The sequence below is a fragment of the Schistocerca nitens genome, chromosome 4 (genome assembly GCF_023898315.1).
Source record: "Schistocerca nitens isolate TAMUIC-IGC-003100 chromosome 4, iqSchNite1.1, whole genome shotgun sequence".
Taxonomy (NCBI): Eukaryota; Metazoa; Arthropoda; class Insecta; order Orthoptera; family Acrididae; genus Schistocerca; species Schistocerca nitens.
Window position 1 is genome coordinate 402,584,927 of NC_064617.1, and position 27,484 is coordinate 402,612,410.

At 35.3% G+C, this 27,484-nt stretch overlaps 1 protein-coding gene and 1 pseudogene across 1 annotated transcript in view; both read right to left on the reverse strand.

The window, feature by feature from the left end:
• LOC126252342 (solute carrier family 22 member 7-like) overlaps nucleotides 1–26,679 on the reverse strand; it is a 165,748-nt gene extending 139,069 nt beyond the window's left edge. The window contains exon 1 of the mRNA XM_049953230.1: nucleotides 26,551–26,679. Coding sequence (XP_049809187.1) covers nucleotides 26,551–26,565 — 15 coding nt within the window. The 5' untranslated portion in view covers nucleotides 26,566–26,679. The remainder of the gene's footprint in view (nucleotides 1–26,550) is intronic.
• LOC126253937 (5S ribosomal RNA) lies at nucleotides 23,427–23,544 on the reverse strand (annotated as a pseudogene).
• Nucleotides 26,680–27,484: the final 805 nt, after the last annotated feature.

A 27,484-nucleotide genomic window follows, 5' to 3' on the forward strand; every position in this document is an offset into this window, starting at 1 on the left:
GTTGTTGATCGTATTCCATAAATTGAAAATAGAATTAATGTATCTATCAATGTTTATTCATTTGATGATGAAGAATATCAAATGTATCCATAAAAAATTAAAAATGTAGAAAAGGAGAAACATGTATATCTACTTTATTTCTAGAAACATTGTAATTCACATTATTGTTACATAAAAAAATTATGTAGACTTGTATCCGGTCAAATAACCTAGTAAAATTTATTTGTCAATTAAGTTTACTTCATTTCAATAGTAAAGAAAAATTAGATAATCATACACCAAGTCGTTTAACTAAAAAACCATTAAAAGTTGAAATGCCAAATAATGGAACTTGTGTATATATTAAACATTATCAATATACACAAAAAGTTCCATTTGTTATTTATGCTGATGTTGAAAGTTTACTTTTAAATATTGACAATATGAACCAAGTCCAAAAAAACCATATACAATGAAATATCAAAAACATGAACCAAGTGAAATTTGTTAGAACATAAAATACAAATATGAAAAATGTAAACGTCTTGTTGTTTATAGAGGATCGAATTGTCATAACAAAATTATTGAATGTCTAAAAAAAGAAGGTGAACAAATTGGAAAAATTTATTCTGAAACTGAAGAATTGATACCACTTACATTTAAAGAAAACAAAATACGCAATATTTCTAAATTTTGTACATAATGTAAATATCATTATACAAATAGTAATAAAAAAGTTCGTCATCATGAACATCTACCTGGAAAATATATTGCTCCATTGTGCAATAATTGTAATTTCAAACTACAACAACCTCATTATGTACCTCTTTATATACATAATTTATCTGGTTTTATTTTACACCTTTTTGTAAAAGAACTTGTTTATGATAAAAATAAATAGAACTAATACCAAATAATGAAAATATACATATTAGTTTTGGTAAAGATAAAAAATTTATAAATGAGATTTGTTGGTACATTTAGATTTATATCTTCTTTACTTGACAAACTTTCAATAAATATAACGAAAAATCAATTAAAAAATATTAAATAGGATTTTTAACCAAAATTAATTTATTTAATAATACGAAAAGGCGTATATCAACATGATAATATGGGTTGTTGGAAAAATTTGAAGAATCACAATTACCAACAAAAGGAAAATTTTACAAGAAATGAAATGATTGAAACACAACTTTTGACAATTATAAACATGCAAAATTAGTTGGGAAAAATTCAGTATAAAAATCTTTGTGAATATTATGATATCTTAAAATTGATAAACTATTGTTAAGTGTTGTTTTTGAAAATTTTAGAAATACATGTATAAAAACATATAATGTAGATCCTTCTTAGTATTTTACAGTGTCAGGTTATCTTGGGATAAAATGTTAAAAATTACTGTACAAAAACTTGAATTAGTATATGATAATGATAGGGATGGCTAGAGGACAAATGTAAGGATGTAGAGGCTTGTCTCACTAGGGGTAAGATAGATACTGCCTACAGGAAAATTAAAGAGACCTTTGGAGAGAAGAGAACCACTTGTATGAATATCAAGAGCTCAGATGGCAACCCAGTTCTAAGTAAAGAAGGGAAGGCAGAAAGGTGGAAGGAGTATATAGAGGGTTTATACAAAGGCGATGTACTTGAGGACAATATTATGGAAATGGAAGGGGATGTAGATGAAGATGAAATGGGAGATAAGATACTGCGTCAAGAGTTTGACAGAGTCCTGAAAGACCTGAGTCAAAACAAGGCCCTGGGAGTAGACAACATTCCATTAGAACTACTGATGGCCTTGGGAGAGCCAGTCATGACAAAACTCTACCATGTGGTGAGCAAGATGTATGAGACAGGCGAAAAACCCACAGACTTAAAGAAGAATACAATAATTCCAATCCCAAAGAAAGCAGGTGTTGACAGATGTGAAAATTACCAAACTATCAGTTTAATAAGTCACAGCTGCAAAATACTAACACGAATTCTTTACAGACGAATGGAAAAACTGGTAGAAGCGGACCTCGGGGAAGATCAGTTTGGATTCTATAGAAATGTTGGGACACGTGAGGCAATTCTAACCTTACGACTTATCTTAGAAGACAGATTAAGAGAAGGCAAACATTCGTTTCTAGCATTTGTAGACTTAGAGAAAGCTTTTTACAATGTTAACTGGCATACTCTCTTTCAAATTCTGAAGGTGGCAGGGGTAAAATACAGGGAGCGAAAGGCTATTTACAATTTGTACAGAAACCAGATGGCAGTTATAAGAGTCGAGGGGCATGAAATGGGAGCAGTGGTTGGGAAAGGAGTGAGACAGGGTTGTAGCCTCTCCCCGATGTTATTCAATCTGTATATTGAGCATGCAGTAAAGGAAACAAAAGAAAAATTCGGAGTAGGTATTAAAATTCATGGAGAAGAAGTAAAAACTTTGAGGTTCGCCAATGACATTGTAATTCTGTCAGAGACCGCAAAGGACTTGGAAGAGCAGTTGAACGGAATGGACAGTGTCTTGAAAGGAAGATATAAGATGAACACCAACAAAAGCAAAACGAGGATAATGGAATATAGTAAAAAAAATCGGGTGATGCTGAGGGGATTAGATTAGGAAATGAGACACTTAAAGTGGTAAAGGAGTTTTGCTATTTAGGGAGTAAAATAACTGATGATGGTCGGAGTAGAGACGATATAAAATGTAGACTGGCAATGGCAAGGAAATCGTTTCTGAAGAAGAGAAATTTGTTAACATCGAGTATAGATTTAAGTGTCAGGAAGTCGTTTCTGAAAGTATTTGTATGGAGTGTAGCCATGTATGGAAGTGGAACATGGACGATAACCAGTTTGGACAAGAAGAGAATATAAGCTTTCGAAATGTGGTGCTACAGAAGAATGCTGAAGATAAGGTGGGTAGATCACGTAACTAATGAGGAGGTATTGAATAGGATTGGGGAGAAGAGAAGTTTGTGGCACAACTTGACTAGAAGAAGGGATCGGTTGGTAGGACATGTTTTGAGGCATCAAGGGATCAAAAATTTAGCATTGGAGGGCAGTGTGGATGGTAAAAATCGTAGAGGGAGACCAAGAGATGAATACACTAAGCAGATTCAGAAGGATGTAGGTTGCAGTAGGTACTGGGAGATGAAGAAGCTTGCACAGGATAGAGTAGCATGGAGAGCTGCATCAAACCAGTCTCAGGACTGAAGACCACAACAACAACAAGAATGATATTGTTATAGTGGTTGAAAAAGGAGTAAGAGGAGATTTATCACAATGTTGTAAAATATATGAAATAGCAAATAATAAATATTTAATAGATTTTAATAATAAAGAAATATCAAATTATATAACATATCAAGATTCTAACAACTTATATTGTCGATTTCAGTGCGATGAAACAAATAATTTTAATTGTACATAATTAAATTAACTTTCAAACAATAATGAAAATGGTTATATATTTGAATTAAATTTGGAATATCCAAAAAAATTACTCAATTTTCATAAAGATTTAACATTAATTCATGAATCAAAACTGATTCCAGGTACAAATGGATGTAAATTAATAACTACTTTAGATAAAAAACATACTTTTTAATAGATTATACAAATCTTAAGGAATATTTATCTCTAGGAAAGCAACTTACAAAAGTAAATATAGTTTGTAAATTTAAACAAATTATTGGTTAAAGAAGTATGTAGATTTAAATATAATGTTAGGAACCAAAGCTACAAATAATTTCACAAAAGATTTCTATAAATTAATGAATAACTCTGTATTTTGTGAAACAATGAAGAAATTAAGAAGCAGACAATATATAAAATTAATTTCAAACAGTTATGTATGTGAAAAGCTTTTAGCTTAACCGAACTTTAACTGTAGAACTATATTAAATGAAAATCGTGGTGGTATTCGTAAGTATAAAATTGAAAGTATATTTGATAAACCTCTTTATGTTGGATAAAGTATTCTTGAACTGAAGAATTAATAAATGATTTTCACTATAGAGTTATGAAACCTAAATTTGGAAAATATATTGAATTATGTTATCAAGATAGAGACAGTTAAATTTACGATTTTAAAACTGAAAATTTCTTTGAAGATATAAATCATCGTTAAATATTTTGAAACAAGTGACTATCCAACAGATAGTATATATAATATGCAACATGTAAACTAGAAAATCGTTGGAAAAATGAAAGATGATGTAATGAAGTAGTATGAGAGCAAAAATGTATGCTTATAAAGAAAAAATCTAAAGGGATTAAGAAATGTGTTGTTAGATAAAAAATAAATTTCGAAGATTGCAAAGATCGTTTGTTTAACAGTACAGAACAATACAGTGAAATCAAGATATATATGCAGTTCATGTAAACAGAAAAGCACTATGACTGCATGATAATAAAAGATATGAACTGTGTAATAAAATAGATAAATTATCATATGATCATTATAAGTTATTAAATATATAATAAAAAATTTTCTATATAAATTTAATAAAATTACTTGTATATACAATTAATAAATTTTTTAATATAAAATTAATAAAAATTTTTAATCAAAAAGTTGTTCTGTATAAATGAAAACATTTTACACATATCAAATAAAACAAAAATATACTTGCATTCAATAGTTACAGACATTGAATATAATAAACAATGAAGTAATAAAAATAAAAGAGGATCGAATTAAAATGAAAGTCAATGTATTAATGTGAAAGATGAAATAATTAAATCATATGATGTTCAAATTTAAAATATGATGGAAATGTTTGATTCTTGTTAAACTTATTTCTTTAAAAACTGTTTGTTGAAAAACGAATTGATTCTTTAACTAATAGCATAGTAATTTTTTGATAACTAATTGATTGTGAAAACTAAACAGTAAACTAACTCTTTATAAAATTCTTTTAGCTTTATTTATGCAACTGTTGTGTGAATTATCGAAACCTAACAATATAACATAAATATGTTTACCATTCTTTCTTAATAAATTATGTATAAATAAGGATATTTAGTTTTCTGTAGTTCTTGATAATACAAGTTTCCTTTTATATCTTTTGATTTACATGGAATTGGATAATATAAAATATTTCTGTTAACCAATTAGCTGTATACTCATTTTCAAGAAAACTTTTAGGTTTAATAATTCTGATTTTTATCCCCTGTTTTAAATGTACCATTTTCAATTAATATAGAGTTAGTTATTGTTTAATTTTTGTCAGTAATTTCTATTGGTTTCATTTTTATTATAGAATGTTTTGTGTTATTGTATTCATCAATTAGATTTGTAACTGAATTTCACCATTTATAGTTTCTTTTTAAAGCAAATTTTTTTCCAAATTTTTTCTTTATGTGTTGTGTTACATCGTTCAACAACGGATGCTTTTAATTATGAAAAACTTGAATAATGAGTAATGCTATGTTTCTTCATTAAGTCTTTAAATTATTTGTTATAGTATCCTTTACCAACATCAATTTGTAAATTATTTGGGTGTCTGACTATAATTTTTTTTTGAGATCTGTGTTTTTAGCTTTTTTATTTTTAATAGGAACAGCAAATGCATATTTTGAAAAATCATCAGTTTTTGTCAAAAATATTCATAGCCTTCATTTATTTTGGAAATTTCTTTTTAATTACCTGAATTCATTTCAACTAGATCAGCTTGCCATAAATCATCTATACTAAAAAAAATGTTTCCTATTTTAAAATTTTTTTAATTGGTCTATGTAGTTCATTAAATATATTTACATGAATATCATTTAAAGCTTCACCATTTACAATTTTTTTAATGAATGTGCTCATTTTACATTTACAAATTGTCTTCCATTTTTAGTAGTTATTCTATGTGGATTATGTGTTTCTGTAAACTTTTTACCCTACAAACAATACATATGATCGTTTTTAAGAAATAAATGTGAACTGGTCTTTTACATTTATTTATATAAAAATTTAAATAGATTAAAGAATTTAGAAATTTTAATGTAATAAACAATTATATTTCTTGCATAATTTCAAATTCTTCACCTTCTTTCTTATGTAAGCATTTATTAATTTATGATACTAATGTTTTAAATTTACTTTATAGTGAATTAATTATAGTTAATGTATTAAGGATATTATTTTCTTTTCGATTATTTTATTCTTTTGTTCTTCCTAGATACTATTGATAACGCTGTTTCTTTGCATTAAATGTAAAACAATCTTGTTATAATCTTCTTTATTAACATAATTATTGAACTGTGTTAAAATACTTTGTAACATGTTCTTTTTCTAGGTACTGTCGGTTTACTACATCTTTTGCATCACTTGGATCATTTAAATAAGCAAGTCTTCGATTTCTAAAAGCAATATGACCCTTAGTTACTTTAAAAATAGCATTACATTCTTTTTGAAATTGTTAAATTGCATTTCTTATCTTTGGATCTCTTGATGATTGAAGTCATTTGATGATATTTTTTTAAATATGAATGTAAGTGTATTAACTGTTTGTTTAGTAAGTTCAGCTAGATGTACATTTTTTCCAAAAATGTCCATTTATTAAATCAAAAATATCATTAAAATTATAATTCTCACATAGCAATTTTAAAAGAAAAACACAAATGACCACATATACTTCATCAAAATTTTGTATTCTTTCTGTTTTGTAATATATATCATTTTTTCCTAAACAGTTATCTAATGTTCTGGTTTATTACGAACAATGAATCAAAAACAAATATTTTATCATTATTTGTATGATAACAAATCCAAAGAGTACCAGATGTATGTAAATTTATATACCACATTCAATATTTAATGGTAATTTACTAATTTGTAAGTCATGAATAAACAATGAAAGTCTTTAATTTTTAATTGTTTAGTTTCAGAATGACATTTTCACTCTTCAGCGGATTGTGCCAAGATATGAAACTTCCTGGAAGATTAAAACTGTGTGCCACACCAAGACTCGAAGTATTTACCTGGGCCTGTATGCTGCTCTGTGAAGTTATATGGGACATGACAGATGGTTGAGCACTTGCCGAGTCTCGACCTGTCCCACAGTTTTTATGTCCCAGGAAGTATCAATTGTTTAGCTAGTTCTCCTATATCAAAATTACTTACTGTATTATGATTATTATCAAATGCTTTTTGAATTTTTTTGTTTTATTTATTCCATTACCATTTTTTCCATTTCTCTGTTATCATTTTTCTTTGTGTTTAATACTGAATTTTGCAATTGCTGCAGATCCTCCAGCTAATGAACCAATTGTTGCAAATATGGTAATGCAGTAAATAGTAATGGTAGAAATATACCATCATGTTGTGTTAATCCTTTACCATCTTTCTTTTTTGTCAAATATTCAATAATTTTATTTCTTTCACAACAGGAATAGCTTACGTGGCCAATAAATTTCCACCAACCTTCTTTTCTTTTTTCCTTTTGTGAACATCTGTTAAAAATGGTTTAATTGCATTTAATTGTTCATTATTCAATTTTAATTTAATTGATTTTGGTTTAGTTTTGCTACCAGTTAGCAAAGTGTAATCAATTGTATAGTTAATCATTTGCATAGTCAAAAATGATATTTTATACAGTTAAAAATTTATAAAGATTTTTTATGTAGTTTAAAATTTATAAAGTTTTTTAATATAGTTAAAAATGTATAAGGATTCTTTATATAATTAAAAATATAACGGTTAAAATTTTTTGAAAGATTTTTCTATATATAGTTAAAAATTGATAAAATTTTTTATAGAGGTTAAAATTGTGAAAAAAATTATGTAATTTAAAAATGTATAACGATTTTTTATATAGTTAAAGAATTTATAAAAGTTTTTATAATCCCCAACCATTTTTATCAACATTAATTCCACACGAAATTTTCTATGTTCATACATTATTCCTCTAACAGCTGTTGCTGCAACTTTTTCATCAAATGTAGCATCATTTGCATACATTCTTTCTTCTGCAGCTAACTGAAGTACTTTATGAACTGTATGCTTTTTTCTAAATCTTTATTATCTCTTTAAGCAATATCATGTTTTATACAAGCTTCATCTAATGGATTTATACCTATATATCTTTTAGCTTATATTTCTTCTAATATTGTACCTGGATCACAACATTTATGACCTGGAAGATGCATTTCAAATGGTAGTTTGTTATTTAAAGTATTCACTATTCCATTTCCATATTGATAACTTTTCCAAAATATATGCGGAAGATTATTCAAAAAATAGTTAAATACCGAATTCCTTTTGGTTTATTAATTATAAAATCACTAAATTTATTTGTTAAATTTTGTGCAATACTAACTTTTTCTTTATGATAATTTTTATTTCCAGCTACTTTTTCACCATGAATTACTTCTAATCTATCAATTAATAGTTTAACATAATTAGACCAAACACAACCCATTGATTTGTTTGTTTATATTTTAACCAAACCTTCACCTAATTTTTTTTGAGGAGAAATAATATTTGTAGAATCATCCATAGTTTGTCATCTTCTGTTTGGAAAATAATAATCAGCAGTTGGTTTTATTATATATTTATATTTATTATCTTGATCTTATTTTATTTGAATTGTTATCAGAATATAATACTGAATTTAATAATATAGTAGCAAAATTTCATATATCTTCACTGTTAAACTTTTTATTTAAATCTTCTATAGTAATTTGTATTTCGGTTTAAGGTCTCATTAATCCCTCTGTACCATCACATGTTTTTTTACCAATTGTTAATTTATCACAATTGAATTCTAAAGGTAAATTATTAACATATTTAAACATATCACAGGTTTTAAGGCAAATACTTTATCTTCACTATGATGTATTTACTTTAACATTCTTTCACTAACATTTGTCTTTTTAGATTCACTTACGTTTTTACTTTCATTTTCTTCTTGAATTTATTTAATACATTGCGAATTTCTGTTTCATTTAAGGTATAATCATATCCAGGAATATCATAAGACCAATTTATTAAATGTTTACTTGGTGATAAATCTTCAAAATCCTCTATATGATGATATGGAATCATTTATTTGTCTAGTTCTGTATTTTCTTATTTTATTTTAAAACATTATCACCTAAACCATAAATGCCTTGTTTTACTTTTTCAATAGCATCAGTAACAGGTTGATCTTCCTTTTTATATATCTCATATTCTGTTCTTGGCTGCTTTTTCCAGACCTAAATTGTTCTTTTAGTTCTTCAAATTTCTTTCTATTATGTTTAGCTTATTTAACAACTTTTGCATCATACTTCGCAAAACTTTATTAATGAAGAAAAACATTAATTATGTTTGTGTTTATGATGATGTTCATGTTTATGTTAATATTTATGTTTATGTTACACTTAATGTTAAAGTTATTGTTAATTTTTTTGTTTAATTCTTACTGTTAATATTAATGTTAAATTTAAAGTTAATTTTAATGTTATAGTTAATATTAATGTATTATTGTTAATGTTAATTGGCATGTTAAAGTTAATGTTAATGTGTTAATGTTTAATGTTTATGTTTTAATATGTAGCGTTTCGGTTTTTATTTAATGATTCTGTTTAGAGTTTATGTCGTTAAGAAATGTTGTATTTTATTTTTAAACTTACCTTCATTTGGTTTTCTAGACATATCTTCTCTTAAAAAACCAAATTCACCAGACCAACATTTACTACACAATTCTTTAAAATTACCAAACTTAAAATCTCCATCAAAAACTCAAACCAAATACGATTTAAATTTGCATCATCTTGTCTAAAAACATTTTAAAATTGAAATTGTCTCAAAGTAAGTGTTTTGGTATTTTTGTATAAGATTGAGCTAATTAAAAGCACTCGATACCTTTGTAGACCTCTAGTAAAATAATTTCTGACAATATCTTGATTTTCTAGAATCAAGTCATCAACTACAGCAATTGAATTATCTTCACATTCATCAAATGGGACAATTTTCTCGTTATTTTCAATAAAACTTACAATTTGTGTATTATTTTTATCTTCAATTTTTTACATCGTTTTATAAATTATTGATATTTTGATGGTCTAAACTTTTTAAATAAACATAGAAATGTTTAATTTTATTCCAATTCAACTATCCTGCAGCTAAAATATAATTATCAATCATTAATGTTATTTTACCATAACCACTTATTTCAGTTATCACACATCTTATAGAATTTGGTAGAAGTTGGCCACATTTATTTTTTAACTCTATTTGTTGAATTCTTACTTTAGGTTCCCAATATTTTTTGTTCATTTATCAATAATTTTTTCATTTATTAATAATTTTTTATTTATTAATAATTTTTCATATCTTAATAATTTGTAGTCGAAAATGAGTAGTTTCTTTAAAATTAGTGATAAATCATCTCTACTCTGTATACTATTGACTGTTCCAATATGTGATAATTATACTAATGTTTCATTAGTTTCTCTTTAATCAACTTTTTAACACCAAATATTACAACAAAATATAATAATATTTATTATGATAAAGAAGCAATAGAAATTCCTGTAGGTCAATATAGTTTAAAAAATTATGGATTTGGTAAAACCTTATATACATATTAAAGCAGATGAAATTTTAAACAGACTAACTATTGAAAGTGAGGTAAAATTGTATATGGATATAGCAGATAGTATTGCAATTTTACTTGGTTTTAATAATCAAGTTGTTCAAGATAATATTAATATAATTGTACAGAATTTGATATGCCATACTTTCTCTTTGTTGTATTTCAGACAAATTGAAAAACTAGTCAATTGGTTGATTCATCATTATTTGACCATGTTAAACAACAGAACATATATTTAAAAAATAGTAGAAATGAAGTTTTTCCTCAAGAAATGTGGAATATTAATCCATCGAATAATTTTCTAAAAGCATATGATGCATTTATTGATTTTAAAGGAATTACTTTTCTAAAATCAGATATTGATATTAATCCATTTTGTGTTAAAACTAATTTTCCAATTAATGTAATCAATATGACACGTAGATAAATGTTGTAACCACACCAAAAACAAATATAAAGCTTTGTGCAACTTTTAATAATAAAATTCCAAATGATACACTTGTTTATATTATTACGTATGGTACAAATAATCTTACATATGACGCACAACATAGATTACTTACTGAAAATTTTTAATTATAACACATTTGTTTCTACATTAATGAATGAAAAACTTAAAAAATTTATAAAAATTTCATGATTATATATTTTTCTGAAATATTTTATGAAAGATAGAAGTAATAAAAACTGAAAATTTTAATATAATTTACATTTGTTAATTAATACATTTTAGTTAATTTACAGATGTTCACAATTTGATTTTTTAAAGTAATGTACTTTGTTAGCTAATACATTTTAGTTAATTTACTTATGTTCACAATGTGTTATTTTAAAATAATGTACTTTGTTAACTAATACATTTTAATAAATTTACTTATGTTCACAATTTGTTTTTTTTAATAACGTACATTGTTAACTAATACATTTCTAATTAGTTACTTAAATTCACAATGTGATTTTTAAAAATAATGTACTTTGTTAAGTAATACATTTTAAATTATTTACTTACATTCACAATGTGATTTTTTAGAATAATGTACTTTATTAACTAATACATTTTAATTAATTTACTTACATTCACAAGGTACAATTTTTAAAAATAACTTACTTTTGTTTACTAATTTATTTTATTTATTTATTTATTTATGTTCACAATGTAGAATATTTATATTATACCATTGTTAGTTAATACTTTTTAATTAATTTACTTATATTAACAATGTGATTTTTAAAAAATAATTTACTTTTGTTAACTAATACATATTATTATCTTACAATTAATTTGAAAATAACATAATTAAGTTATATGTGATTTGGTTACTATAATTAGTTGAGTTATTGTAAATATTATGTATTTAGTTAACGTTTTATCCCTTTCACTGAGCATTTACTCTCAGCAGCTCCTGCTGTGTGCATTTTATTTTCACCCGATGCATATATATACGACTGTAGCAGTCTACCGTTATTATTGAGATAAAACTTAGACTCCAAATCCAGTATTGTCGGCGTAAATCGTTTCCTTTTTTAAAATCTTTCTTCAGAAAATCTTATTTTGTTGAAAAAAGGTACTTTATTAGGAGAGAAAAACATATTACATTAGTAATACTTCAAAGTTTGGTATTTCTTGAAACAAAAATTCAAACATAAAGGCACATTACATTTTACACAAATGTATCTTGTGTCACTTCGTTTATCATGTTTTGCACATACAATACACCTTCTCTGGGTGGACGTTTTCTTTGAAGTTCCTGGGATTAGCGAGATAAAGTGGCGCTCCGTTAGGCATAAGGGATTGTCACCATCAGCTGATCTCCTTCCACAATGTCCCTCTGTTTGTGGTTGGTGGTGAATCTCTAGGATCTCCTTGATAAGTTTCTGTTGAAAATCAGATACTGAAATATTTCGTCCCATTTGCATGCGCATGCACATTGACATAAACACTATCTCGCCTTTTCTAAGTTTTTTTGATAAAGCAGGCATCCCTTTGCGATTTGTTCTCACAGTTCCAAAGGCATTAGTCACTCTGTCATGCAAATAAGAAAATAACGTTGGGCTAGTGTACCAATTGTCAACATATAATGTGCGACCTTTACCAAGGTAACGTTCAAGTAAAGTGAGAACAATGCTTCCAGGTATTCCAACATTTACACCGCAGTCAGTTTTCTTTTTTTTTACTTCTGTTGCTGCACCCACATAAATAATAAAGTCAAGAATATAACCAGTTTCACAATCACATAACACAAAATATTTTACACCAAATCTGTGGCATTTGGAAGGAATGTACTGCTTGAAGAAGACACGACCTTTGAAGAGAACTAAACTTTCGTCAGTGCACAAATGTTTAAAAGGATAGAAAGCACCTGGAAATACTTTTCTTAAGTGATCCACAATTCGATGTAATTTCCAGATTTTGTCATCTCCAGGGTCCTTACTGTTATCAGCAAAATGTAACATCCTAAGTAACAGAAGATATCTATCTCTCGGCATGATTTGCGCAAAAATTGGAGTAGACAGTAACTGATCATTGGTCCAATAACTGTTTATTTCATTTTTTCTCCCTTGAGCCATCAGAAAATTTACAGCAAGGAAACAGTAAACTTCGTCATTCTTTGTGTTTTTCCAATGTCGCAGTCTTGATTTTTCACTGGCATCATTGCAAAGGTGTTCATAATATAAATTACATTGCTCAGCTATGTAACTCACAATTACTTGGCTAAAAAAATTGGAAGCGGTCATATACAGTACACAAGTCATCTAAATTGACGATTTTGCAACCGGAACCACTGTTATCGAAATTATACACTTTAGGGTCCAAATGAGAGTCTTTCCATCTAAAATCAACTGTTTTGTGTCTCTTAGGAGATTTTTCAGGCATACGCTAAGGCTCTTCTTCGGAATCGGAGAAAGAATCGATGATAATATCGAAATCTGGATCTGCATTTACTGGTTCAACGTTTGTTGGTTCACAATTTTTTTTTTATTCATGGGTGACAGATTTATCTGCCAGCTCGCCGTCGTCATGATCTGTCCACCCATAATCAGCTGGATTGGGCATGATGATGCCCTCGTCATCGCTTTGGTTTAGAATACTCAGCAGCTCATCGTCTGTAAACGGACAGTAACTTCGCGTCATTTTATTCGGTAACGCGGAAACGGCCGCACACAAACAAGGTAATATAGCGATACGAATGAACTCAGCAGAAGGAGAATTCAGCATTCAATAGTCGTTCAGGTATTTCCTAGTATTCCAACAATTAAACTGCATACTTGCGCAACAATTACCTCCGACTCGCTGGCCCGATTGTCGGCATGATACGTAACTATATGACTGTAGCAAGGAACCACCGTAAGCGTTTTTTATAGCAAATAGTATATATACGTCTGGAGTACTGAAACGATTAGCGTATATTTACGTCTGGAGCAGAGAAAGGGTTAAAATCGGTTAAGTTGATTAAATATACTGAATTTAAAAAAAAAAGTTACTTCAGCGCACACTCCACCGCAGAGTGAAAATCTCACTCTGGGAATTATTACAATGTTAGAAAAAAAATCGATGATTTACTCAGAACTTCACAAACTGACAAAGTCACTAACGAAATGGTCCACATCTGGCTCTTATAAAAACAGTTACTCATCTTGGCATTGATTTATAGAGTTGTTGGATGTCCTCCTGAGGAGGACCAATTGGTGCGTTAGATTTTTCAAAAATCACTAGTTGGTTGGAGAGCCTGGCCCATAATGCTTCAAACGTTCTCAATTGGGGAGAGATGGTTCAAATGGCTCTAAGAACATCTGAGGTCATCAGTCCCCTAGACTTAGAACTACTTAAACCTAACTAAGGACCAACACACATCCATGCCTGAGGCAGGATTCGAACCTGTGACTGTAGCAGCAGAACGGTTCCAGACTGAAGTGTCTACAACCGCTCGGCCACAGTGGCCAGCTAATCGGATAGAGATCCGGTGCCCTTACTAGCCAGAGTATGGTTTGTCAAGCTCAAAAACAAACAATAGAAACTCTCACCTTGTGCTAGTAGCCATTAACTTATTGAAATATAAGCCAACGATGGCTTGCCAGAAAGGGTAACATAACAGGGAAGAGACGTTGTTGACGTACTGCTGTGCTGAAAGGGTACCTCGGGTGACAGCAAAAGGGTTCTTGCTATGAAACGAAATGGCACTTCAGACTGTCATTCCTGGGTGGCGGGTCATATGGCAGGCAACAGGCAGATTGATATGCCATCGCTGTCCAGGGTATCTCCAGACACTTCTTCGGCCTGGAATCTCATTGATTGGAGTAGAACTGTTTTCTGTGATGTGTCCCGCTTCGAACTGAGCCCTGATGACCAGTAAAGATGTGTCTGGAGACGCCCCAGACAGCGTTGGGATTCCAACCTGAATGTCGTCCTCCAGAAGGCCCGACAACCGGGAGTGATGGTCTGGGCTGCAACGATATTCTATGCCCCGTTTTGTTGCCCTTCATGGCAAGCCATCCTCGGCTTAAATTTAAACAAGATAATGCCGGACCACACACGCCGAGAATTTCTGCTGCTTGTCTTTTTGCTTGCCAAACACTAACTTGGCCAGCACAGTCGTCGTGTCTCTCCACAGCTGAGAAAGTTCGGAGCATTATGGGCTGGGCCCTTCGACCAGTTGGTGATTTTTACGATCTAACGCCCAAATTGGAGAGAATTTGGCGCGTTATCCGTCAGGAGGACATCCAACACCTCTAACAATCAGTGCCAAGCCGAATAACTACTCGCATAAGAGCAAGAGGTGGACCAACGTGTTACTGACTTGCTCAGTTTCTGAAGCTCTTTCTCTTGAATAAATCATAGAATTTTTCTGAAATTGTAATGATATGTTTCTTTGTACATGTACATCACAACTGCCTATTTCTGTCCCATTCGGTTAATTCCTTCACGGTGAGTCTTTTTCTTGTCACAGAGTGAATATACTCTCATAAAACAGGATAGTTCTTTTGAAACTAAAAACTTTACGGTCCAGTGCGAAAATTAAAATTCAAGCCATGTTTCTCTTTTTGTTAATGTGGAACAGAGTTTCCCCATCTGGAGGTAATTATCCACCAAGGGGTAAAATGAAAGTTGCTGATGAGTAGCAACGAGTTTGAATTTGTTTCGCTCAGGAAACTAAATTTTTTTTTAAAAATCACTATTTTGTAAGTCGGTAGTACTGATCACGTAAGTTACCACACCAATAATCACATTTTTTATACTCTAATTGTGTGTCGAAATGTGGAGAAGTTAGAGCTTGTGAGACGAATGTATGCACGTCATCATCTTCAGTCCACTCACTATATGCATACTTTATAGTTTCTACATGGATCCATCAGAATGAAACTGAGACACACGCTTAAATAGCAGATGAAGATACCTTCTTCGAGTTTTAGATACTTTCCGCAATGGGCCAGAAATTCCTTCCGTATTCACTTTGCAGATATAAGCGAACCAACTGACAGCACATCAGTACTATACAATGGCTACTACACTGCTCAGGGGCCACATAGTCTTATTATACTGAGGTGACGAAAGCCATGAGATACCTCTTAATATCGTGTCGGACCTCGTTTTGCCCAGCCCAGTCAGCAACTCGACGAAGTCCCCTTCAGAAATAGTGAGACATATGTCTCTATAGCCGTCCATAATTGCGAAACGCTACAATATTTTATGCACGAAATGACCTCTCGATTATGTCCCATAAATATTCGATTGAGTTCATGTCGGGCGATCTGGGTGGACAAATCATTCACTCGAACTGTCCAGAATGTTCTTCAAACCAATTACGAACAATTGTGGCCCCATGACATGGTACATTGTCATCCATAAAAATTCAATAGTTTGTTTGGGAACATGAAGTCCACAGATGGCTGCAAATGGTCTCCAAGTAGGCGAACATAATCATGACGGGTTCAGTTGGACCAGACGACCCTGTCCATTCCATATAAACACAGCACACACCATTATCGGGACACCACCAGCTTGCATACCGCCTTGTTGACATCTTGGGTCCATGACTTCATGGAGTCTGTGCCACACTCCAACCCTACTAACAGCTCTTGGCAACTGAAATCAGGACTCATCTGAGTAGGCCATGGTTTTTCCAGTTGTCTAGGGTCCGTCTGATATGATCCCGTGCCCAGGAGAACCACTGCAGGTGATGTGGTATTTGCAAAGACACTTGCGTCGCTCGTCTGCCCATAAACGCCAAATTTTGCCGTGCTCTTCTAACGGATACATTCGTCGTACGTCCCACATTGATTTCTGCTGTTGTTTCAAGCAGTGTTGTTTTTCTGTCAGCACTGACAACTGTATTCAAACGCCGCTGCTCTCGCTCGTTGAGTGAAGGCCGTCGGCCACAGCGTTTCCCGTGGTGTCAGGTAATGCGCGAAATTTGGTACTCTCGGCACACTCGTGACACTGTGGATTTCGGAATATTGAATTCGCAAACGATTTTTGAAATGGAATGTCTTGTGTGTGTAGCTCCAACTGCCATTCCTTGTTCAAAATCTGTTAATCAGCGCTGTGCCGCCATAATCACGTCGGAAACCTTTAACGTGAATCACTTGTTTGCAAATGACAGTTCCACTAATGCACTGCAATACTACTGTCATCTTTGTATGTGCAAATCGCTATCTCATCACTATTGTCACCTCAGTATATTATTACTATAATAATAATATTGTTAATGTTATTGACAGTGGGAGTGCATGAAGCTCCATGCAGCCTGAAGCCTTCCGATCTCTGCCAATTCAGAATAAAGTGTCGAACAGTCAAATGATTTAAGAAGAGTAATTACAGTACCAATTTTTTAACTTTGTTCATTTTAAATAGGGGTAACGGTCATGCCTGAAGCAAGTACTGCTGAAAACAGGATTGGTGCTGGGGAAATATGTTTTGTGTCTACCTTACAGGTGGATAGTAAGCTTTCTTTTCTGAGGAGCTGTAGGTAGCACTCTGAACACACTGAAAATTACTTCTTCATTATAAAAATAAAAAAGGTTGTTAGAAATAAGTAGCACCAATTGTCTAATTTACTCATTACTTTGTGGTTTAATAAAAACACGTGCAAAAACTAAGTATCGGCAATCTGTTCTTATTTTAAAAGTAAAAACGTACAAAGAAAATTCTTATTCATTCTAAACTCTAGTTAGGCAATAATGTTGATGACCATGGTGTGGTGAATTGGAGGTAGGAGCTACCAATACCTAAATTACAATCAGGTATAATGGAGTCAGAAAGGTAGGTAACCACATCCCCGTACTGTATGTGCACTATAGGTAAAATTTCGTTATTTGATATCCTTCCTGATGTGGCAATTTTAATAGTCAGCAGAGGAATTACTATTATGTTAATTATGTTTCCATAATTTCAGGGGAACAGCAGTATATGAATATAGGAAGAAACATACATATATAAATACTAAGTTTGAACCTTTATAGAGGGTGAATCACCTAAAATTTGTACCACAAATACTGCGGAAATGGAAAGTGCTACTGACGTGCGGTTTTCATAGAGTGGATTGGCAGTCAGGAGCTCGTACTGTTAGCCAATAAACAGAGTGTAATAATAGATAGAAAATGTATCATTTGCGCAAACATACACTTTTTTAAAGGGAGCAATGTCTATTAACATTAAAAATCTAAAATTAGGGTAAATTATAATGTCAGTGGTGTTTGTTGTGGATTCTAGTCCGACGCGTTTACTAGATATTGCATTTTGAAACTTTCCCACACCGACACTTGTTTGTGCCATTCAGACTGCAAAGTTTCTAGGTGCGATGTTTTTATGTTTGCTTGCAATGTGCTTGTGTGTTCCTTGAGTGCACTGCGACTTGATAGTCAATTGTATTGCGACAGTCCATGCAGAAGGTTGTAAGTGGGCGATGTGATTTATCAGAGCACAAAAAGCAGACATGCTGAGGGGGAATGAGCGTGTAGGAAGAATGTAGTTTGTTCTTGTACGGTGTATGCGGCAAGATATCCCAATAGACGTCAACGATTTCGGCAGTTATTTATCAACATCTTCAAACAATTATTTGAAAGTGATAGTGTAACACTTCGACAAAATAACAGAAGGAAACAAGTGAACTTCAGAAGGGGGCAAAATTAATGTTCTTCCTGCTGTTGTTGTTTATTCACACTTTAGCTCCCGTGAAATCGCACGAGGAAGTGGCATGATACAGGTAAGTGTCCTATGCATTCTCCTCCGACACGATTTCCATGCCTATCACATCTCTATCCATCAAGAGCTGCAGGGAAGCGATTATGACAATCGTGTTAACTTATGTTAAGACAAGATATTCAAGATGTATCATGTATCTTGTTTGGTGATGAAGCGACATTTACCAATCATGGCCAGGTACGCTGCCGAAACATGCACTATTGGTCTGTTGACAATCCCCGTTAGCTTCGTCAGGTGGAACTTCAGTGTCCATGGAGTGTAAACGTGTGGTGTGGGATAGTGAACCATCAGCTCATTGGCTCCTTTTTGATGGACAAAACACTGAACACGCACAAGTATCGTGTCCTCCTAACAGACCATCTTCCACGGGTGCTAGAAGACGTTTATTTGCAGACTAGGAGGAACCTGTGTACCAACATGATGTCCGTCCGGTTGGGTTGGGTTGTTTGGGGAAGGAGACCAGAAAGCGAGGTCATCGGTCTCATCGGATTAGGGAAGGAAGTCGGCCGTGCCCTTTCAGAGGAACCATCCCGGTATTTGTTTGGAGTGATTTAGGGAAATCACGGAAAACCTAAATCAGGATGGTCGGAGTCCGTCCGGTCCACAGCACACGAAGTACTACATCAGGTCTCCGCGAATTGAGTCCGAATCGTTGGACTGGATGCAGCGGTCGATACTTTGGATGCCAACTGCACCCGCTGATATTCAGCGATATATTACTGCAGGCTGCCCGGACATCTCCGCTGGAATGCTAACATGTGTGTAGCAGTCGTTCCATACCAGACTGCAAGCCTGTATTGCCCGTGATGGAAGCTATTTTGAACCCGACCTGTGATGATCAGTTCTCTCGTTATTGATCAAAATCATAACTAGTATGTGTACTTGTTTTTTTCTCTAGCGTGTGCTACCTCGTGTATTGTACAAGTATGGGTATCAGAGCTTGTCAAAATACGATATCTCGTAAACGACCCGCACTTGAGCCCTGAAACAAACACCATTGACATTGTAATTTATCCTGTCTTTAGTTTCTTTATATCAATACGCATTGTTCCATTTTAAAAAGTGTGGTTTGTACAAAAAATACGTTTTTTAATTTTTACTGCGATCTCTTGACTAACAACGCGAGCCCGTGACTACCAATCCATTTTGCGAAAACCGCACATCAATAGCACTTTCCATTTCTGCGATCTTTGCGGTGCAAATTTTAGGTGATTCACCTTGTATACGTATGCCAAGACGAAAGGCACAAAACACTTTAAAAAATTCACTTTTGAAAGAATCTTCCGTTCTATATAAAATCGCCGAAAACTTCGAGTTTTACATGCTTGACTATAACTAACTGTCCGCTCACGTATTTCGAAAACAACCACTTCTGCTTTGTTTCGTTTGGCGTTCAACGTGCGGCTGGCAATGACAGTGCATATGTTACCGGGCTGATAAAAACTGTTTTTGTAATCACGCTTGACAACTGCGTGGCGTACGCTCTGTGTTTTTATCACTATACGTGACAGCCGGCAAGCAGCTATGCGTTACTGGTAGCGTCAGCGCGGTCTCCCGCGTTATGTGATTGTGGATTAGATGGTAGGTTAGTAGTTCTAGAGGGCAGAGTCGTTAAAGCAGATAAAGTCTTTAGTCCGTGTGTGTTTGTGTATGTGTGACTGCATGTGTGTTGTGAGGGGAAAGGGGTCGACAGCAGAAATTTGTTTACAGAAGGAGTGTGTCAATGAAGTGTTTGTATGAGGTCAGTAGTCATTTCTGGTTTATTGCCTGTTGGCTCTGCTTTGCTTTTATGAGAATGTGTGGGACTGTAACAGACAAGTGCGGGCCGTCATTTGGACAACTGTTCGGTTTTTTTTTTCTGTTTGTAAGACAGTGAGGACCGGTTTGACTTGGGTTGCTGTAGTCTTGGATTTTGGAGGTCGTTGGTTTGCAAAATTTCAGGCATAAATAAGAATGTTGTTGAGATTATTATACACGACAGCGGCAAGAATAAATCAGGGCTCCATTACTCACACGGTGATTTATTTTGGGAGTGTTGGGTACACGTTTTTATTCCTTTTTAGGTCTTTACCAAAACTGCTGTACACTTTGTATTGTAAGAGGCTTCATTTTCAATTTTATAAGCCTTAGTACCTGATTCCAGGTTTTCCAAACAAGTTTACCAGTTAACGTAAGCGGGATGGTTAGAAACTGAGTTGATGAAGTACACGATAATGTAAAAGAAATGAGAGAGCAACTACAAAATTTTTTTAGAGGCTGATGTGATGAAAGTATCAGTATGGAAAATAGGTCAGGTACCACTGTCGATGTTGAGGTTCAGTTCGTCATGCTGCATGTACCACTAGCATAGTGGCTAACAATTTACAACCAATATATGGAATTCATTTATAGCCAACGGTGCCTTTAAAATAGGTTCTCTTATGTTCACCGAGGTTTCGGAATTGCAGCCGGATCATGTTGAGTTCTTGCCACAATTTTATTGAATATTCAGCACGCCGGCAAACTTCAAGAATGACATTTATTCCAATAACTTTTGTCTTAAAGTACTGACTGTTGGTGGAGTTACAAGTGAGGATGTTCTAATTACAGGTGCAACTAACATAAAAGCAGACTTTGCACTGATAACCTAGTCTATCCCCTCCCCCCAACCCCGCCCCCCCCCCCTACCGTCTCCCATTGCCGACCACTGTCCTCAATCCATCTGAAAATAAGATACATTCCGATGCGCCACATCATTTATGTCCCATGAAAGCCTGCCTTTTAAGCTGGGTATCTACTGACATGAGAGGTCCAAATTGTTTTGCGATGAAAGCTGCTCTGGTGGTAGAAGGAAACTTGAGTGTCCGCTGATACCGTAACTCCGGCTGCGTGTACATTCACCTGCAAATGCTGCAGCGGTGTAATGGAAGGGGATGTGGTTATAAAGCCCTCATCGTGCAAGTCGTGTTCCCACTCAGCATAATTAGTAGGAAATTTTAGGCTCTGCTTCTACTACTGGAAGACAATTGCAGTCCATGAGGTACGAACGTGACGGGTGGTTCAAAAATGTTCAAATGTGTGTGAAATCTTATGGGACTTAACTGCTAAGGTCATCAGTCTCTAAGCTTACACACTACTTAACCTAAATTATCCAAAGGACAAACACACACACCCATGCCCGAGGGAGGACTCGAACCTCCGCCGGGACCAGCCGCACAGTCTAAGACTGCAGCGCGTTAGAGTGTCGAGTGGGTTCCTTAGTCCAGAAACATTAATTTGCCTACGCTTGATACATGTCTCATGCTAATTAGCCTTTATTATGAGGAGAATTAAAGGAAATATTCACGTTCTCGCTCACGCCTAAGTCACTCGAAGATACGAAATATGCCGTAAAGCGAAGATATGTTGCAATGAGATACGTTTCTGCGAAACTCCTGTTGATTTCCATTTAGTAAATTGTGGTGACGATGCTACTTTCAGTCGCTGCCGATTACAGTACACTCCTTTTATTAACTGGGTTGAATCCTACTAAGTCTAGCAGTGGTTCTTCGCTATAACGGATGTTTCAAAATGAATATCGGAGTTTTAAGACTTTAAAGAATTTACTACTTTCAACGTACAATTACAAATAATATATCAATTGAAAGAGAAACTCAAACAGTTTTTCTTACAAGTGTTCAATGTGAGCAGTATTCGTGATACGTCACACATTGTGGCGATACGAGTGTACGTCCCAAACCTTGATGAGCGTGTGTGGGGTAATTGTTGCAACAACTTCTTCAATCCTGTTCTTCAGTCGGGTAGATCAGCTGTTAGCGGAGGCTGAAACACACGATCCTCTATAAACATCCATAAATAAAATTCGTCTGGCGCCAGATCGGGTGAACGTGGAGGCCATACGGAACAAGCTCTGTCGTCCGGCCTCTTGCGGCCAATCCAGTGGTCGGATGCAACGTCGTTTATCCAGTCTCACACTGAGTTACGCTAGTGAGGCGGCCCACCCTCTTCCTACCAAATAATTTTCTGCAGTTCAGCTTCTCCCAACTGAGGAAAGCACCACAGCTTTAGCGCATCACATTCATTGCATGCAGTTCCCACTGCAATGTACCCTCGCTGACACGTGGGATGGACCTTCATTCACTGTCTGCAGCAGTTCTTGTCGGGTTATAAGCCATTTTGATTCGCAAAACGCGTATCCTGTCCCTCTCAGTCAGGATCTTTTTCAGACCACAATTGTGACGTGGTGTTTCGTGGAAACGTGAGTTACACACTGCTTGTAGACACGGTGACAGTGCGTCGTGGAACACCAACAAATCTACCAGCTTCATACACCTTACGGGAGTTGTAACGGCCAAACAAGATTTCCGCTTTGTGCAAGACCGTCACGTCTCTACATTTACGCATGTTTGCGTACATAAATGTTCCACTGATTGCTACCATTTTACGCTCACGCAGAGGCAGCGTGGGTGCGGTTCAGCACGTGAGTTCATCGGTCTGCCACCTGTAAAGCACTCCGTCTTCAGGCCAGAGTGGCCCATCGGGACCATCCGACCGCCGTATCATTCTCAGCTGAGGATGCGGATAGGAGGGGCGTGTGGTCAGCACATCGCTCTCCCGGTCGTTATGATGGTTTTCTTTGACCGGAGCCGCTACTGTTCGGTCGAGTAGCTCCTCAATTGGCATCACGAGGCTGAGTGCACCCCAAAAAATGACAACAGCACATGGCGGCCCGGATGGCCACCCATCCAAATACCGGCCACGCCCGACAGCGCTTAACTTCGGTGATCTGACGGGAACCGGTGTATCCACTGCGGCAAGGCCGTTGCCCTGCCTCCTGTAAAGGCTTAAAGGAAAATATGTGCTTACGCACTGGGGTGACTAATTTTTTGCTCGGTGAGCTTACAAGCAAAGAGAAAACGCAAGACATACAGGACTACTACTAATGATTCATTCGCTTACAAAAAACCCTATTTTTCAGAATATTACACGTACAATTATGACTGATGCTCGAACAGGACCGTAAATCCTCCAAGATCGCATTTTGCACTCTACAAAAGTTCTGTGAGTGCCGCTCTGGACACACGACACACATCCATGCGATTTTCAAGTTCGCTCCAAATCTTATGTAGCAACATCCTGCCAATGAGTATCAGAGCAGCATTGACACGTTTTCTGAGCTGCTACAATGTCCTTGGCAGTGGAGGTACGTGAACACGTTTCTTCATGAAACCCGAAAGAAAAAGGTCGCACGACGTTAGACCAAGTGACTTGAGGGACCAGGGGAACAGAGCCACATCATCTTCACCACTACACCCAATCCAGCGAAGCGGAAGTTTGTTGTTTAGGTAGCGACGAACGTCTATGCTCCAATGAGTGGCTACCCCGTCTTGTAGGATGAAATTCTCCGTATTAGCAGTCACCTGTGGAAACAATCACATCTGCAACACATCGAGGTAAGAGGTACCAGACTCAGAAGGAAAACAGCCCATACAGCTTCGTCTGTGACACTGCACAGAAAACGTTAACCTTCAGCGAATTTCGTTCATGTGCCACAATTTAATGAGAATTTTCAGTGCCCCGCTCTCTCATACTGTGGCGATTACGCTTTCCAGACAAATATAAGGTTACTTCGTCGCTGAATATCAGCTCAGACGCGAAACGTTCATTCTCAACTGCTTCCTGCATTGTGATGCAAAACCGAAGGCGACGGCCATAATCTTCCGGTTTCAATTTTTGCACGAACTGCAAACGGTACCGTTTGAAATGTAAACACCTACACTAAATCTTCCATACAGTTTCCTGCGTTATTAAAAGTTCGTGGCTTGCACGGGCCATTGATTTCTTTTTGGACTGCGTAAGAAATTTTCCCTCATTCTCTCCACGCATGCATCTAGCACACGATCGAGCGGTACTTCTCTGTTTACAAAGGGAACCAGTATCGCTAACTGTTCGATTCCAATGCACAGCGCTCTGCTTACATGGTGGTTCTTTTGCATAAATCCTTCTGAATGTAAGCTGCGCTATTGTAACAGATGAACATCTCGCGTATTCGCGGGGCAGATTTAGAGCCCAAGCGACCCAAGTTGCCGCTTGGCTTGTCAAGATGAGAACAGCGCCAGAGGTGTCACATCTTTAAGATTTCTACGTAGGACGAATTGCAATTAGTAGGGGCTGCTTGGGGCGCCCAAGCCGAGGGGAGCGGTAGGGGTACACAGCGCGAGATCTGTGCACTGTGCGTATCACAATTAGCACCGGAGACTGGCACGGGTGGAAGTGTGCGAGAGAAAAGGGTTGGAAGGTAGGGAGGGGGGCGCGAAGAAGTCTCTCGTATGAAAAAATGTTCTCGAACCGGCCCTGATTTTCCAACATATAATAACTCTTTTCCCGCTTTGTCCCCATTTTATAACGCCACTTGATGGACACATTGCGAAGAGGGCGAGTTTTAGATTCTATTCACGCATCAGTCAAATTGTCCATGTAACACTTCGGAAAAACATAGAACTCTGGAAACGAATGAATAATTCATAGTAGCCGTGTACTATCTTGCGTCATCCCATCCCATTCGTTCCGGTTTGGCTAGTGCTCCGTAGCGTCTTGGTGTGCCAAACAACTTTCTGACAAGTAAATGTTTAGTTGATAGTAATAGAAATTTAATATTCGAATTCGATTCTGAAGTGGCATGATTAAGTTTGCTTGAAAGTCAATCTCATTTCAAGTAAATGACTATTCCCCTCGGCATTAAAGGCTTTCTAAAACATGTTCTCCCTAAGGACCCCACGACATTTTCAAGAAAACGACTACTATGGTAAATGTGGGACATTCTGTACGGAAACAGTCAATGGGCCCCGTTACCTCTACGAATTTTTCGAAATAAATTTCAGTCGTCAGTTGCAAACGCATTGTAATTGCTCTTTACCGGTTTAAAAAAAGTAATCTGTCATTTTCAGAAGCTTAGTATTGATTTAGCAGACGTCAGTATCTCCTCCATAATGCCATGATACGTCCAGATATTTGCACCACTTATTAATTTGTCGAAATCGGTAAAGCGTAATATAAATATATTTGCAACCGACGACTGAATTTTATCCCGAAAAATATATACTACAGTTGCTGAAAATTACAGCCATGAATAAAATGATACCTCAACTGTTGCATTGCTGATAGAGCAGAAGTTTTTGTTGCAAGTACACGAATCGGTTACCAATTTACACGTGCACTAACGTAGTCGAGTCTTTACTCGCGCCTGTCGAACAACAGAAAAGTAGGTGAAGTTCCGATGTGTTATGAACGTCAAGGGTTTCACGAGCGTCGTTGCACAATCGCCAGTCTTTTGATCCGCCTCAAAGTTTCTTTTCCGCTACTGCACATTCTTCAGAACGTGATTATCGATTGTCAGTTACTCAAGAACGGCCCTCCTATGGATGATTCAAGAAGCAGAACCGGGACAATGAGGTAGAGACGATTTGAATAGCGAAAAGCTGCAACAGCTTGGAATATTTTAGACTGACGAGTCAAAAAAATGGTTCAAATGGCTCTGAGCACTATCGGACTTAACTTCTGAGGTCATCAGTCCCCTAGAACTTAGAACTACTTAAACCTTACTAACCTAAGGACATCACACGCATCCATGCACGAGGCAGGATTCGAACCTACGACCGTAGCGGTCGCGCGGTTCCAGACTGTAGCGCCTAGAACCACTCGGCCACTCCGACCGGCAGACTAACAAGTCCTTTCGCGTTTTTCTTAACACTTGCTGATAATAAGTGCCACAACAGCGATTCACAATGCAAAAAGTATGACTGAACTGTAAGAAAAAAAGGTTCGAGTACTCACGTCGTTGCCCAGCATGACGGATGAATCGTGTTGCACTTCACTCGACGAGCCAGCGACCGCACAGCCTGTTATGCAGAAACTAGAGGCAGACACTGCAGGTTCTATTACCACGTTATCAGACCACAGAAACACGCGGAAGGACAGCAGCTCCCCTAACTTCCCACTATCGCCCCACCCCGCCACTGCATATATTTGCTGCGACGGGCGTTTGTACTAATTGCAAGCCATCCCGATATCACCTCGTTACGAGCGGAACACATAACGACTCACAGAACGCCACGTGCAGACAAACACATGAACCCGTGAATCTATGAAGGCAGCTCTAATCATTTTCACCTTAATTGGTACAATGTTGTATATCGTCTGCATTTGAAGCAGTTAAAGGTAAACCTGTAAACTCCCCGGCAGGTAAGAAATGTTCGTCCACACATCTGTTTCCTTTGTTTTGTTCGCTGCTCACGTAACCTCTAATGGTAGCTTTCCGTACCTCAGTATGTAAGCATTCCTTAAGGGTACTTTTACACAATTGAGGCGTTTCTCGTGTTGACAATGGTAAATAACGCATCTTGATGCTTAAGTGACGTCTGATTTGAATATAAATACAAACTTCCGATGTCTACGTCTAATATCTTGTAAGCTGGAAGCCAAATAAAAATGAAAGTACATAGGCTTCGGAAATAATGTTCTAAGATGTACAGGTTTTGTTCACAATTTTAAGTATCTTGGATAACAAGCTCTTTCCTGTATACAGGTGTTGCATAGTGTGGAATAATTTGATCGGTGGAAACAAAACAAGAATAACTATCCCAATAAGCATGTACCCGTAAACGAATACTTTCTGAGATTGTGGCACTTGGTTATAAATGTGACGGAAAGACGTTTCGTTGCGGACCTGAGTAGAGTCGTTGCATTGGTGCTCCGTCGACGCGTGCGA